The sequence below is a fragment of the Epinephelus lanceolatus genome, chromosome 15, assembly GCF_041903045.1.
Source record: "Epinephelus lanceolatus isolate andai-2023 chromosome 15, ASM4190304v1, whole genome shotgun sequence".
NCBI classification, from domain to species: domain Eukaryota; kingdom Metazoa; phylum Chordata; class Actinopteri; order Perciformes; family Serranidae; genus Epinephelus; species Epinephelus lanceolatus.
Window position 1 is genome coordinate 31,353,150 of NC_135748.1, and position 16,676 is coordinate 31,369,825.

General features: G+C 44.0%; 1 protein-coding gene across 23 annotated transcripts in view; it reads left to right on the forward strand.

The window, feature by feature from the left end:
• The window catches only part of tnika (TRAF2 and NCK interacting kinase a), a 110,578-nt gene that overhangs the window by 14,790 nt on the left and 79,112 nt on the right, over window positions 1-16,676 (forward strand). For all 23 annotated transcript variants that reach the window (XM_033642003.2, XM_033642012.2, XM_033642008.2 and 20 more), the window contains exon 2: window positions 9,378-9,443. In XM_033642003.2, coding sequence (XP_033497894.2) covers window positions 9,378-9,443 — 66 coding nt within the window. The remainder of the gene's footprint in view (window positions 1-9,377; window positions 9,444-16,676) is intronic.

Consider the following 16,676-nt stretch of genomic DNA (forward strand, 5'->3'; position numbering starts at 1 on the left):
CTAAAAGAGGAACAGAAGATGGCGCTTGAATCTTTCCTTTGCAAGAAGGACGTTTCTGCTGTTTTGCCAACCAGATATGGCAAGAGTCTAATCTACCAGTTAGCTCCGCTGGTAGCTAAGTGTATACGTCACCCTGTGTATTGTTCTGATTGGTCGTAGTGTTATCCAATTGCGTGCAGTGATATTTACAAATGCATGCTTGGTGCCGCCCCTCAAGTTGGGCTATTTGCATTACTCATAGCCAGACCCTAAATCTTTCCAGATTTGGGTCTGGATTTCCAGGCTAAATGGAGTGGTAGACGGGACAGGACGCTTGGTGTATGCATGATGATTGGAGGAATTGTCTAAAAGGCTGAACCCCTTTGTGATTGACAGCGCTTCGCATTTCGAGCTCAGTCCCATCCGGATATTTGCGAGTGGAGTCAGAGTGCCGTCCGGGGTTCCTTATTTCCATAAGCCATATAGCTTACTTTATGTAAACTTAAAATGAGCTTCCCCTGTTTGAAAGACCAGCAGCCGCCACTGGTTGTAGCAGTAGTTTTAGTGGTGGCAGAAGTAGTAGAAGTAGTTGCAGAAGTTGTAGTCGTAGCAGGAGTAGTAGTAGTGGCAGTAGGAGTAGTTGTAGTTGGAGCAGTTGTTGCAATTGTAGCCGAAGTAGTAGAAGTTGCAGTAGTTGTAGCAGTAATTGTAGCAGTAGCAGTGGTAGTTGTAGGCTAGTGGTCATAGAAGTAGTTGTAGCAGTAGTTGCAGTAGTTGTAGTAGCAGAAATAGCAGTAGTAGAACTCGTAGTAGTAGTAGTAGTTTTAGCAGTAGCTGTAGTAGCAGAAGTCTTAGTCGTAGCTAACCGGCCTGGCTGATTATCGGGGCCGATATTAAGAATTTTTAGGGTTATCGGTATCGATGATTTTTTTTCCACCGATATGCCGCTGTTTTGCGCCTGGTGTGCTTCTCACTGCCTGCACGTACCACTCTAGGCTCTTAAAAGCAAACTCAAGACCTATCTTTTTAGCCTGGCTTTTAATTGAGCTCTCTTTTATTTTATTTTATTTTATTTTATTTTATTTTCCATTCATTTGTTTACTTGTCACAGTTTATTTCAAAGTCCTGCTGGCAGCTACTGTTTCATTGGAAAAGTTCTCAGAATAAATATGTGCTTAATTGCATTAGTGCTTTGTCAGTGTTTAAATTCTGTGATTCTGTGATTTTTAAAGCAGACATATTGGTTGTAAATATCGGCTATCGGTATCTCTGTTTCATAATAATCGGTATCGGCATCGGCACTGAAAAATCCATATTGATCGATCCCTAGTCATAGCAGTAGTTTTAGTGGTAGCAGGAGTAGTAGTAATAACAGTAATTGTAGTAGTAGCAGTTTTAGTAGTAGCAGTAATAGAATTGGGAATTGGAGACAAACCGACACAGACACAAACAGCATTTCATGAATGGATGTAGAGAAGTGCTCCTCTTGTAGTTTGTTGGACCACTTGTGTGTGAAGAATAAAAAATGGAGATCAGCCACCCATAGCTGATGAATGTCATGCTTTCAGTGTTGCACTGAATGCCAGCAAGATAACATTGCTCTAATTCTGACTTGTAGATAAGTGGTGATTGAGGTCAGGGGAACTGTGTCAGTTATGATAAACACGTTGTTGCTGTTATGTGAAAGCCTCGCAGGTCAAACTTTGCTTTAAAATTGTTCTCACGGACGTTAAAGGAAGTCATAGTCCTTTGTGGGTTTGCAGATTTCTCAGACGTCTGGTCTGCAGTGAAATGATTTCGGAAACTATTGGATACGTAAGAAGAACTGCACGGTCATCAGGGCTGAAGTACACCTCATCTCAAAACTTGACATTTTGGAGAACTGGTGTGTGTCTGACATCAAATCTCATTTTAAAGGGACAGTTCACCCCAAAAACAAAACCAAAACTACATATGTATCCTTTATCCTTAAGTGCTGTTTATCAGTGTAGATTGTAGATAATCCACAGACCTTGTTGTGGACAGTTTCATGTGGGAACTATTTTCTTTCTACCAAACTACATCCGCCAATTGTATTACAGAAGGAAGCGCACATATACACACGGTTGAGAGGCTTGTAATTGTGACACTGTGAGATGTAAACATCAATGGGGTCCCCCTCGGCTAAGCTGTAGCTAGCTCAGTGGTGCTAGGTGAGCTAGCAATAGATGCACACCTGCTTTTCTGCAATGATACAGTTGGTGAGTGTGGTTCGGTTGAAAGAAAGTAGTTCCTACATGAAACTGCTCACAACAAGGTCTGTGGATTATCTTGAGTAACCGGGTCATGATTTCTGGAAAGTGACATTTCTGTTGAGTTTTTAAATGTATTTTTTTGACACTTTGAGCACCATAAGTGGAGTGCCATGTAGTTCTATTATATTCGAGAGCTGGCAGAAATAGCGCTACAGGTAAGAGAAAAAAACAGTGTATTTTTGATTTGGGGGTGAACTGTCCCTTTAACTTCCCTCAGCACTTTTGTGTTGTTTTGAAGCTACATTTAATGTGTTACTTTTATTCATCAGCTTCACACAGACACAGAGACGCACACCGTGATTCATCAGCCACTGGTGAGGTCATGTGGCAGTCATGTGACTCTGGCAAACGCTCAACAAGGAACACAAAATAAGAAAAGGGGAAAGGGGGGGGGGGGGGGGGGGGGGGGGGGCAAAATTGCTCAGTCATAGGGAACTCTAAACCACTGACACACGGATGCGCACACGCGTACACACACATACAGGCGCACTGACAAAGCCCGGCGCACGCTGAGAGCTCATTCTGCAAGTGGCCTATAAAATATGAATGATATCGTGCTATATTTTTATCAGCAAGCCTAAGGACATGTATGAACTGGAGCAGCAAAAACGCTCTGTTTCTCTAACCGCAGCACTCATTCTGTGTGTTGTGCATGGAGGTGAGGCTCCACATGCATGCCTGCATCATGTGTCTTCCTGTGTTTGTGATGCTTATATGCATATTCATTTACAGCAATGTGTGTGTGCTTGGTGTTTTTCTTTCATACTGTCTGAATGTGTAAAAACAGAACGCGAAAGAGAGTGCATCCCTAGATGTGTCATGGGAGTTGCTGTCAGAACTTTGTATGCAGCTCTGAGAGTTAATTCACACAGCTGCCAAACACACACACACACACACACTTGGAGAGAGAAGAAGGAAGTGTGGGGAGGAAAAATCTACCTGCATAAGCTGAAGGCCTGATAGCAAGGCAAACAGTTGCAGAGCTTGCAGAACGCTGCTGTCTGCACTGTTGAAAGAGGCTCGCAGTCTCTCTCTGACTCCCCTGTTTTCCGCGCACACACGCGCGTTTAGTTATACACATACTCTTCATTTCGAGCCCACTCATACTCGTTAGAACATTTGAACACTAGCCCTTGTGTAGGAGTGCGCTTTTGGCACAGTGTGTGAGTGTGTGTGTGTGTGTGGTTATGAGAGTGCGAGAGAGCGAGACAGCGGGAGGATGTACTTGAGACGGAGTGCGAGAGAATGAGTTTGTGTGTGTTTGTATGTGAGGGGAAAGTGCATGTGTGAGTGTCTTGCTGCACACAACAGAGAAATAAGGGTGAAAAAAAAAACAACGACAGGAAAAGGAAGGAGAGAGCAAGAAAAGGCCCTGTCTTCAGAAAGCGCTGACAGGTTGACAGGTCTGCTGAGACCCGCAGAAACAAACATATAGAGACAGAACGAGGGAGACAAAGAGAGGGGGAGAAAGCGGGGGTGAAAGATTATATTGATGCACTTGAGTGCGGTGATACTATATCAAAACACTGTATGAATATTTGATTAATAGTTTAAGTACAAAGATTTGTGGCAGCTGTTCATTTTGTGTTATGTTTAAACCCCCAACAGATCTTCCACTCCAATGTAACAACACATAGCTAGCATAAATTAGGCTCACGATACGATATTATCACAATACTTAGGTCATGATACGATATTATTGCGATATGCTGAGTATTGCGATACAATATATTGCGATTTATTACCTTTTTTTCCCAACTGCAAATTATTTCCCTAAAGGAGAACTTTGTCAACATCAGTTTTACCTCGTAAGATAAAGATTTCAGTCTGTTCATTGCACTTAAATCATTTTTATTGCAGCAAGTGATGCATATCAGACAGACTGACCAACTCCGACACTTCACTCAGCTCTGCTTGTGTTTATTGCAACTTTGATCACTGGTTTAAACAAACCCGGGTAGCCAAAATGACCTGGCTAAATTAGGCATGCCAGATGAAATTAGCTGGGCCATGCCCGGTTGCTCGACTCGGCTGAGGCTCAGCATGAATGACACCCCAGTATTTAGCCATATCAGCTGGCCTGATACCAGCTGGGCCATTCTCAAAAATGACCTGGCCCAGTGTTGGCCTGGACTCAGCATGCTGGATGAAATTAGCCAGGCCGCGTCTGGTTGCCCGACTCGGCTGAGACTCAGCATGAATGATGCCCTAGAACCAGGCCAAATCAGCTGGCCTGATACCTGCTGCTGAAACTGCCATCACTGGGCTGTTATCAAGAATGACCTGGCCCGGCATTGGCCCAAACTTGGCATGCCAGATGAAATCAGCTGAGCCACATCCGGTCGCCCAACTCGGCTGAGACTCGGCATGAATGACGCCCAAGAATCAGGCCAAATCAGCTGCCCCGACTCTGGTTGACACACTGCCATCACTGGGCCATTATCAAAAATGACCTGGCCCAGCATCGGCCCAAACTCGGCATGCTGGATGACATTAGTCGTGCCACATCCGATTGCCTGACTCAGCTGAGACTCGGCATGAATGACGCCCCAGAATTGGGCCTAATCAGCTGGCTGGGTTCTGGCTGCCTACACTGTCATCATTGGGCCATTATCAACAATGGCCTGTCCCAGCATCGGCCCAAACTTGGCATACTGAATGAAGTAAGCCATGCCACATCCTGTTACCCAACTTTGCTGAGGCTCAGCATGAATGACGCCTGAGGATCGGGCCAAACAGCTGATCTGATTTCGGATGCCAACACTGCCATCTCTGGGAGGCGTTGTGGGTGATGGCTAGCTTGACACCAGTCTTTTTCTTAGTCAGCTGAACTGAGTCCTCCTGTGCTTTTAGGGTCATACAAAGGCAGCAGCTGATGTTTGTGTTAGTGTCACTTGATTCTCTGTGGTCAAACTAAGTGTAAGTGCACTGAAACAGCCCAGGCTACATATGACAATGTCCGGTTTTCAAAATAAGGTGTTACCATAGTTTGAACATATATTGAAATGAGATGAATTGAATTATATTCACAGAGAGTACAAAAACACATTACCTGCCTTTCCTACAAGTAAAGAAGTCCCACTAAATTGTGATTGAAATGACTTTTTTTGATGTTGGGTTGCTGGAAAACAAATGCTGACTGTAAACACTGTTGTTGGACCCTGCAGTCATGCAGAAGAGGCCCCTGAGACGGCTAAGTCACCCAAAAAATTGCGGAATTTGACACTAACATCTAAATTTATTTATTTTTTTAATTGATTTAAAGCACTTTATTTTCAAAATGATGAATTGCTTTGTTTTCTAACTGTATTGAAGCACTTTCTTTGATTTAAAAAAAATAGTGGAATGTGGTATTACATCAAATTGAATATTTCCTCACTGAATAATGGAAGTTTTATCAGTCCAACACATGATTAGACACTCTGCTGACAGTCTGATGACACTTCTGACAAAATGTGCTTAGAGTGTAAAACACAAAACTGAGAGAAATTAAAATGGAAAACAAGTAATCTGTAAAAAAAAAAAAAAAAAAAAAAAAACGGATTTCACAGGGCCCTACTTGAGCATGCAGGCCTACACAGTATTATACTGTAGAGCCCCAGAATGCACTTTTAGTTTTCTTTCTTCATTTGGCCATAATCCTGTGTCACTTCCTTCCCCATGTACTGTGACAGCACGCTTTGATCTTGCGAGTTATGCCATCAAAGTTAGCTGAAAGTTCAATTGAAAATTCACAGGCAGGGCATGAAAGAGAAGTGCAAGGGAGTGAGAAAGAGAAGGCGACAAAGAGTCTGATAAAAAAAACAACAAAAAAACCCAGGACAGACCGTGAACGACAGACACAGGAGAGAGAAGTGACGAGGTTAGAGACGAGAGAGACTGGGATGGAAATAGAGTGCATGTGTGGCTTTTCAGAACGGAAATAAAGAGATGCTTTATTGAGAGGGGAATTGTCTGTGAAAAGTGGGTATCGTGTAATATCGTCTGTTCTCAAGCTTTGCATGACTCCCAGTGTGGATCTACACAATACTGCAGTTTATTTCTGTGAATCAGCAGCGAAATAAGCCTCCAGCTTTGCCTGGAGTAAGAGATCTTCTTTGGCTCGTCCCTAGATGATACTGAAGAGCCATTTCAAAAGTAAAAAAAGGATGAAAAATGACAGCCATCACCTTGGATACTGGTGTATTTTTAGCTGGTCCAGGAGAATTGGTAACAAGGCAATCCATGACAAATAGTTTCTAGTGAGAATCTTCAGTGAGAGCCCTACAACCCTACAGAACCTCACACTTTAAAGGATCGCTGATGATAGACATTTTGAATATGGAATTCTTGAGTAAACAAGGGCCCAACGTTAGCTCTGACATCTCCACAGGCCTCTGGCAGAAAGAATGAGGCACAAAGTTGAAGACAGCTGAGACGGACAGCAAAGAAAAAGACATTTGCAGAACTTTTTCATAGCGAGAAGGGCGCACAGGGAGAAAAGAGACGTAAAAGAAGCTGGTAAAAGGGCCTCAGTGTTTCTGAGACCCTGCTGGAACGAAGGACTTGTCCTGGACCCCATCAGGAATGAAGGCGAGAAAGAAAGCATGTGTAGATAAAAGGGTGAGGGAGACATAGATGGACTTCGGCTGGTTGGAGAACAGAAGCTGGTGGAACAGAGAGAGTGTGAAAGAGGGAGAGAAGGAAGGAGAGGGTGAATACCAGCTATTGTTGGAATGCCGTAGCAACACGCGGCAGAGAGGAAGGGGGAGGTGTGTGTGTGTGTGTGTGTGTGTGTGTGTGTGTGTGTGTGTGTGCAGAGGTCAGTGGGTTTTATGCACTGTTCAAGTTGCTCCCTGTCAGAGATGCGTTGAGTTCAGTGTTGGCAACCTAGCGACTGTGGGCTTAAATTATTAGCTAGTCTGGACCCAAGCCTAAAACAATCCAGCACTGCATTTCAGACCAATGTATCAACACCCAGAGAGCTCAGCTGGTAGAGTAAGACATCAGCAGTGCTTGGGTTAGAGGACCATATCACACCACTGTTAAAAATGCCAACACTCTCATCCCTACTCATCATATTATGACACTCGGGCAGAAGCTCTTGGTGTTTTTATAATGACACCAGGGCAGCCTTTTGCGTTGTGTCTTGATTTAGGGGGTCAGCGGATCTTGATGACGCAGAGAGGCTCAGTGGTAAGTCACATGAGTCGACTCGAATGACTATGAAGGGGTAAGCTGCTAGGTTCAGGCAACAAAACTACTCAGTTAGGGTTGGGGGAAAATCATGGAAGATGTTGATAAAATAACTTGACGTTTACTTGTGATTTCACACAGGACACAAACACCAATCTCCTGGGTCAAAGTCCTTTGCTTTTGCACTCTTTCTACTATGTCGGTTGCTCTGAATGATGCAGATGGGTTTACATCGGAGCTGGTTGGCAGCCCTGTGTGTCTCATACACATGCTTATATGCCCCAACATCACTTTTATAACTAAAGTGATACTATAGTTATGCCAGAGGTACTGCCTAAGTGGCGTATTTTGCTGCCCTGGGAGTGAGACTGTCCGCTCCGTCTTTTCAGGCATCTGATTAGGATGCTGCCTGGCACCTCCTGTTGGAGGTGTTCTGGCCACGATCCACTGGTAGGAGGCCCTGGGGTAGTCTGAGTGGGCGGAAGTTTGTTGCAGAGATCAGCCTCTCATTGGGCGGAACGAGCCACCTGCTGAAGTCCCGCCCTACCACCTCCGGTTGCAGTTTTCAACACGTCCTTTACTAATTTTTGCAGTGTTTGATCTTGCGGGGATGTAGCCATTTTTCTGCCATGGTTCGCGTCCTGTAGGCGATATTTTTGTGGGCGTGTTACACCAAAACCTGTTTCCCCCAGCAATATTTTTGCAAGCCCAGCGTTGCTGTGACACCGCCCAGAACGATTGTGATTGGTTGAAAGAAATACAAGCAGCCGGGGCGTTTTTTTCTCCAATCTTAAAGTGAGAGACGGCCCAGCCAGACCTTTTTTTTTCTTGAGAAAGGTCTGGCTGAGCGAGACTACCCTGGGGTAGACCCAGAACATGCTGGAAGGATTAGATATATCATCTGGCCTGGGAACGTCTTGGGTTCCCCAGGAGGAGCTGGAAAGCGTTGCAGGGGAGAGGGACATCTGCGCCCCGAATAAGCGGATGCAAATTGATGGATGGATGGATGGATGGATGATAGTGAGACGTGGCTTGAAATGCCGTTATCCACTGCTGCAAAATAGATATCAGGACTAAGAGTCTACCGCCATGCAAGCAGGTCTGTGAGCCTGTACTCAGGCACAGTGGCACTTTGAGCTAAATGCTAATGTCAGCCTCTTAGCACGTGTACAATGACAATGCTAATATGCTGATGTTTGGCAGGTAATGTTTGCAGTGTTCACTATCATAGTGTAGCATGTTAGCATGCTAGCATTTGCTAATTAGCACTAAACACAAAGTACAGCTGAGTATGATGGAAATGTCCAAAGAAGTTAGCATAGCTTGTGTAATGCTCAGCGGTTCACCCTGCTAGCTAGATAACTTTAGGTAAGTAATTTTATCAAAATTAGCTAAGTAACATTGGCTAACTTAAGTGGGAGCTAAGTTTTGGTGGAAAAAGTCTGAAGTCAAACACTCATGAAGAGTTACACCTGTGCTGCGTTCACAGACACGCAAGAACCTTTGAATTCAGACAGTGGTAGCCACCAGCACACATTACAATTCTGTGGAAGACACTGCATTTCATTCAAAACCAAAAACGTCAACCTCCTGGTGGTGCTAGGAGTCATTGCAATTCATCCTCTGAGGACCATGTGAGTGTCAGGTCAAAACTTCTTAGCAATCCTTCCAATAGTTGTTGAGCTATTTCAGTCTTGACCAAGGTGCTGGACCGACTGACCTACCTGCTGACTGTCATCCCTGGTGCTACGTCTTTAGCATGGCTAAGAAAATAGACATGTCATGCTACATCATTCCTGTCATCTGTACCGTGTTGCATAAAAAAAGCTGTAGCTGGAAACCTTTTTTTAAACATTATGTTGAGTTGTATATATGAATAACGCTTCTATTCATCCTAATGATCCCACTATGTTTCCTTTGTTGTTCCAGGATCCTGCTGGCATCTTTGAGCTGGTTGAGCTGGTGGGAAATGGCACCTATGGGCAGGTGTACAAGGTAAGATAAGCACATAAACAGACTTTGATGCACATTAGTCTGTCTTTGTGATAGCAGCCCCTCCCCTCTCTTATCAGCTTTTATTCATTCTTTCCGAGCCTATATGGAATAAAGAATAGGAATGTGCGCTGCAACTGAAGGAAACAGAGAAGACAGGAGATAAAAGCAGTGCACAAGCTTGAGAGAAATGGAGCGAATGTAAAAGCAGAGAGGAGACGCAGAAACTGGGGCACATTAAAGTGCTTTTAGGAGTATTTCCCTTACTCCTTTTTCTTCACTTTCTCCTTCTCTGCTGCATTTGCATGACTTTCTTTAGCTCTGCAGGGGGGTTATGATTCCTCTCTGCTTGATCAGGTATTTCAGGGGCTTTCTCTGAGACACAGGACGTGCTCAGTAAGAGTGACGTTGTGACATCACTGCGGTTTGAGGTTTTTCGCTGTCAGCTGGACTCAGCTGTTTCCCGCTGTCGTTCAAACACTATCTCTCGCTCCATGTCACTGTCTGAACTTCCTCTTCCCTCCATGATGGCCCGTCATTCACTAGTCCTCGCTTCCCTTTCCTGATTCTGCTGCTGCATCCTGCCACTCTGCAGGATGCAGCACCAGCCTGTGACACTTTGTTTATTAACCCCCTAGCCAGAACAAACATGTGTTTGTCAAATACTTGAAGGTGTGGACATGTGAAGGCCCCTGTGAGTGCATGTGTTTTGTGCGTGTGTGAGAGTGTGTCTAATGGAGCGGAGAGTCAAGGTCAGGTGGTGATGGAGAGGAGTTGTTCTTACAGCCGATTGGACCAGATAAAAGGTCAGGCAGAGGTCGGACATACTTCTTCAAGCTTGTAGAAATAATCTGACATCCTCACATGTGTGTATGTGTGCATGTCTGTGTGTGTGTGTGTGTGTGTGTGTGTGTGTGTGTGGATATTAGGGACAGAAGGGAGGAAAAAACACAAAAGGAATGGAGAACAGGAGAGTTATGTGTATCCATCTATTGCTGACTCTGCTGTCTTGGTGAAAGTCACGGCTCATTTACTGGCTGACATTCAGCCAGTCTGTTCCTATACATTACCGAGCCACAGAGTGCCTATGGCAACAGCACCGGCCTGTTGGGTCTGCAGACCATACAGCTGATCCACACTGGTTTGTGATTGTGTTGAACAGTGTAGTATAATACTCAATGGAGTCTAAACTGAAGTTGGTTCCATGCTGCTGTTGGTCGACAGATCCAAAAGTGGCATTTCCATGATTTCATTTGAGAGTGCACCTATGAAGTTTTGAATGTGTGCAATAGATTTTTTGTGAGCTTCAGTGATGGATGACATACCTGAAAGAACATACCCAAGGAAAATGAGATATCTTACCAGAAAATACCTTTGGTTAAAGTTAAAGTCACCTATTTGAAACTTTTACTCCAGTAATATTCTAAGTGTCTGACATTTACCATACTTCAGTATTAAAAGTTATTTTATGATACTAAATGCACTGAAGTATTGAAAGTGAAAGTACAAGCAAGTAAGCCAGCAAGTTTATTTCTCCTTTACAAGAACACCACCTTAAAATCAAGCCTACGTCACACTTGAAGAAAAACAAGGCCTTCTTCACAACTGAAAGGATGAAGGATTTAAGGAAACACACTGCAGTGCAGCAGTCACCCTCACAGTTCCCTGTCACAAATCTTCATCTCCTTGAATCATTACTCATCCTTTCTGCTGCAGGACGCCATTTTCTTTTTCCACCATGAAGTCAGTCTTGTTGTTATGTCGTAGCTATAGCATGTAGCATCTGATCTGACTGCATCCTGGGCTTGATTGGAAATCGAAACTTAGCTGCAGCCTTGAAAGCACTTGTTTGCATGTATGTAACCTGTGATCTAACTTGCAAGCTAGGAGCACTTATTTGCCAAACCTTCTGAGGTTTGAGTAACGAAGATGCTCAGAGGGAAGGTATAAGAGCAAAAGTGAAAGTATGAAGTAAAGTAAAATCAATTTGGTTGTTCAAACAAAACAAGTATGTCACCAAAATATCACCATGAGCTTTTTAATAACTATTTTATGACATTTGCAAACTATTTTTGACTCACTCCATCCATCCATCCATTTTCATCCGCTTATCTGGGCTGAGTGTGGGGACAGCAGGCCAAGCAAAACACCCCAGATGTTCCTCTCCCCAGCAACGCTTTCCATCTCCTCCTGGGGGACTCCAAGGCGTTCCCAGGCCAGATTAGATATATAATCCCTCCAGCGTGTTCTGGGTCTGCCCCGGGGCCTCCTACTAGTGGGACGTGGCCAGAACACCTCAAACAGGAGGCGCCCAGGAGGCATCCTGATCAGATGCCCGAGCTACCTCAACTGCCACCTTTCGACACGAAGGAGCAGCGGCTCTACTCCGAGCTCCCTCCGGATGTCCGAGCTCCTTACCCTATCTCTAAGGTTGCGCCCAGCCACCCCACAGAGGAAACTCATTTCGGCCGCTTGTGTCAGCGATCTCATTCTTTTGGTCACTACCCAGAGCTCATGAGCACAGGTGAGGGTTGGGACGTAGACCGTCCAGTATATCGAAAGCTTTGCCCTCTGGCTCAGCTCCCTCTTCACCACGATGGTTCAGCTCAGCGCCGGCATCACTTCAGACGCTGTAACAAACTGCCGATCCATCTCACGCTCCATTCTACCCTCACTCGTGAACAACACCAAATATAATATGATAATAATCTGATTGATTAATAATAGAAATAATAGTTAGCTGCAGCTCTAATAGAAATATCAATCTTTAATAAAAAATAATAGTACACAAGGCAGAAACTATAATGGTTCAGATATTTCCCCTTCAGCGCCATAGAATAAGATGCAGATGTAAACCAGAAAGGATTGTATTCATACATACAGATAAGGGGCAGAGTCACTTGAGTAAAAATGCCATCTGTTTTAAATTCCTCATGCAGTTGAGGCAAGCCGCCTGAAGAGGATCAACATCTTGTGAGCAGGTGAATCTCAGAGTCACTGAGATGATAAATTGACCTTCAGCCTGGTGGGTATTAGTGAACTGGAATTGCTCCGGCTCTCTGAACCAATTTTAGACACTTGTTATATCAGGAAAATAGCACATAGGAGAACCGTACTGTATGTGACTCTGGACTGTAGTAGTAGATACTGTAGTATCCCCAGTCCGGATCAATGAATTCTTGTCTGTGTGCTGTGGAGCTGGACTTTGAATTTTCTCGCTCAGATGTAAAGATTAGAGTCAGGCAGGCTGTAAACACGATTTTATTCCTCGTTTTGATTCCAAAAATAAATTCAATTTGCTCAGTGGCCAGGGGCCAGTTTTGCTCTGATGTATCTGTGATCATAGACTGCAAGTTAACAAGTTGAGCCTTGATATTTTCCTTCACACCAGTGTTCGCTGCTGCAGTGGAGAAAATTGAGAATCTCTACAACACTCCTTGACTCAAGCAATCTTTTATTGTATTGTTCTTTAATGTTTCCAGAGATTTATGCAGATTAATATATCAATATTATCAGATACAATCGTCTAACAGCAACATTGCTGTTTTTTCATTTCACTGAAGCTGCATTATTCATTCATGTGGATAGACAAATTTATGCTACCTTCGGGCTTGTTAAAAGTTTAATAAGCCTGTCGGCTGAAGTGAAAAATGCATCAGGTAAAAACTAAAAGCAGTCAAATTTCCTGAGCAGCTTTCAGATTTGAAGTTTAGTTTAACAGAAATATGACATGAAAGCATCACAAAACAAGGAACCCGTTAAGGAGCAGTGTGTCGGATTTAGTGCCATCTAGTGGTGAGGACTGCAGATTGCAACCAGCTGAAACGTCTCCCATGTGCCAAGCCTGAACGCCTGGTGAGGATACCGTCAGTGTTCATTGTTCAGGAGGTTTTTACTGGAAGATGGATTATCCGCAGAGGTCTCTTCCTCTCCAAAACAAATGGAACAGATGATTAAAACTTGTAAAAACATTGAATAAAGCTGTTAACATAACAAATGATGCTGTTTGGCACTTTGCACATGGGCTGCTAGCCCAGCACCTGCTTATGTTTGCTCACCTTTATCTTTAATAATGTAATTTGAGCTCACCTTTTTTCTGATCCAGATGTTCAAGAGGTTCCTATTGGGAGCCAAATTATCAGTGATGTAAATCGATAAAAACACAGAATGATGTCATATAACAAATCAGTGTTTCTCTGATGCTGTTGGGCTCATTGCAGATGGGCCACCAGTCCAGCACCTGCTAATGTGTGCTCACCTTTTCCATGCCTCCACTGGCAAAAGCTGTGACTGGAGGCATTATGTTTTCGGGTTGTTCATCCGTCCCTCTGTCCCATTCTTGTGAATGCAGCATCTCAAGAATGCCTTTAGGGAATCCCTTCAAATTGGCACAATGTTCACTTGAACTCAGCTATGAACTCATTAGATTTTGGTGATCAAAGGTCAAGGTCAGTGTGATGTTGCATCCGTTTCATTCTCCTAAACTTGATATCTCAACAACACCTTGAAGGAATTTGTTCACATTTGACACAAATGTCCCCTTGGACTCAAGAATGAACCAATTAGAATTTGTTGTTTGAAGGTCAAAGGTCAGTTTTTTGGCCAGTACTCTAGAATTCTCTCATGAACTAAAATCCAGATGTTAAGAATGATTTAACCAGGGGTGGAATAATTCGCAGAGGTCTCTTCCTCTTGAAACAAACTGACCTGGTGATTTAAAAACACTAAGTAAAGCAGTTTCACATTTAAAAAAGTGTTTGTCGCAGAGGGGCTGAAATCTACAGTGGCCGACGTGAAAACATGAATGGCCCTATCTAGAGCCAGTGTTTTGTTTGCTGGTTCTGGGCTACACCAGAAACAAGGCAGTGCAACATGATGGACTCCTTGGACGAGGGGCCTCTACATGTGTAGATACAAAGGCAATTAATGGGGATGCACGATAATATCGGCATGTCGTCGGTATCGGCCAATATCGACTTTAAAATGAATTGGCCAGCATAGTTTTTCTTATTTTGCACAGTGAATAAATATTACATACGTCATCTGCTGGTGGGCCATCACAATAAGAGTATGCATGTATAATATGATGTTTATTCTACTTCAGAAGAGACTTAATGATCACTAAAATTAGGTGGGGAAAAAAGTGGATATATTGATATCAGTCAAATGAGTTGTCACATATTGGAATATCGGATATCGGCCATAAAACCAATATTGTGCATCCCTAGTAATGGAAACACTACACTACAGTTTTTATTCCTAGGTGATAATACAATAGTGAAAAAATACTTATTATATTATATTTCGGGTGGCATAGTGATGCAGTGGTTAGCATTGTGGCCTCACAGCAAGAGGGTTCCTGGTTCAAACCTGGAGTAGGGGTTTGACCCCCGGGATGGGTTCTCCTCGTGTCAGCGTAGGCTTTCTCTGGGTACTCCAGCTTCCTCCCACAGTCTAAAGACATGCAGGTTAATGATAACTCTAAATTGTCCGTAGGTGTGAATGTGAGTGTGAATGGTTGTCTGTCTCTATGTGTCAGCCCTGTGATAGTCTGGTGACCTGTCCATGGTGTACCCTGCCTCTTGCCTAATGTCAGCTGGGATAGGCTCCAGCCCCCCTGCGACCTTCAACAGGATAAGCGGTTATGGCAAATGAATGAATGAAAATTATATTCAGTTGAACCTTAAATGTATAATAGTCATTTGTTTGCCTTTTCTCACATTAGATATTTTTCCTGCGGCAAAAACACGACTCTAAAACCAGTCCAACTGCATTCTGCTGCAGTAGTTTTTACTTGGTGTGTAATGAAGCCAGAGTTATGTAAGTTTATGTGTACCCATGCATGCACCCTTTTGTGTGTGTGTGATCATAATGGCCAGCGCAGTGTTTTATGTTATTGGTGTTAGAGGGCCGGTAATGTGCCACGTCGCTGCAGTTCTGTGTGTCTGGGAGCAAGAGATAACAGGTTTATCAACAATTCCATTACCCCATCTAGTTAAATGATACAGATCTGCTCCACACTGCTCTTTCCTCCCTCTCCATCTCTCTCTCTTCTTTCCCCCTCTCACACACACCCAACGTCTCATCTCAATTAAAAAAATATCTTGAAAAGTTGTTCCAGGTTGTTGTTTTTTGTTGCAGTGTTTTTTCCCCCTGTCAGCAAAAAATAGTTTGGGGCTGAGAGCGGTGATAGACGAGTAGCCGCAGCGAAAAGATAATTTTAGTTTCTGCCTCTGTCTCCCGTTTCTCATCTTACATCTCAGTGGCAGTTCTTTTTCCTCGTTTCCCCTCCTCTGTCTAATCATCCCCATCCCTTCTTCATCCCTCGCTCCAGCGCGCTTCTCTTATCAATATGTAATCACGTTTTTTTTTCTTGTTTCCCCTGTTTTTTTGGGCTGAAACTTTCCTGGTGAGCTGTACTTAAGGGAGCTGCCTGTGCCTACAGTATGTGTATATATATAGCTTCTACTGGCTGCTCTAAAAGGGCCATAAATAGAGAACACGGGTAATGCTGAATAATTAAACACATTCTCTCCCCTCTTCTCTCCCTCGCCGTCATCCTCCCTCTTTCTGTTTCCTCCTTTAGCTCCTTCTCTCCCTCCATCTCCTCCTGTCCACTCCCTCGTTGGTATTTCCTTCCTTTATTTTGCCACGTCTCTCTCCTCCACTCTCATCTCTCCAGCCCTCCCTCCTTCTTCTTTTTTATCATGCCTCTGTTTCTCCACTGTCTCCCCCTTCTCTCTTTCTTTCTGATGCTTGTGAATATTTGATGGGGCTTATGGGAGTTGCAGTTCTCCGAATTGAGGAAGCGCCTTGCTGCACACAGTGCCGTGGCTAGAGGGCGGGAATGGGGGACCCTCCCTCGCCGACCATTGGCCAACACGCTCCCTGACTGACTGACGGGACGACTTATTGACTGACAGACTTATTGATCGGCTAATTGATTGATCGCAGCTCCTCCCCATTCCCGCGGGAGAAGTCATTTTTCTCCCTGATGGATGCAAGGACAAGTTGAGAGGGCAGCTAATCATATTTTGGTCATATGAACACAAACACACCACCGACACACACGCACATGCCTGAGCGTGTGAACGATGACACATTCTGCCCATCGACTGTCTCCTCGGCTTTGGCAGCGACAAAACATTTCCTGCGTTTGTGCTGGTTTGTGTGTGTGAACGTGTGTGTTGTTTTCATACTTTCTCGCCGTGACTCCTCTGTCGCCATGCAGCGAAG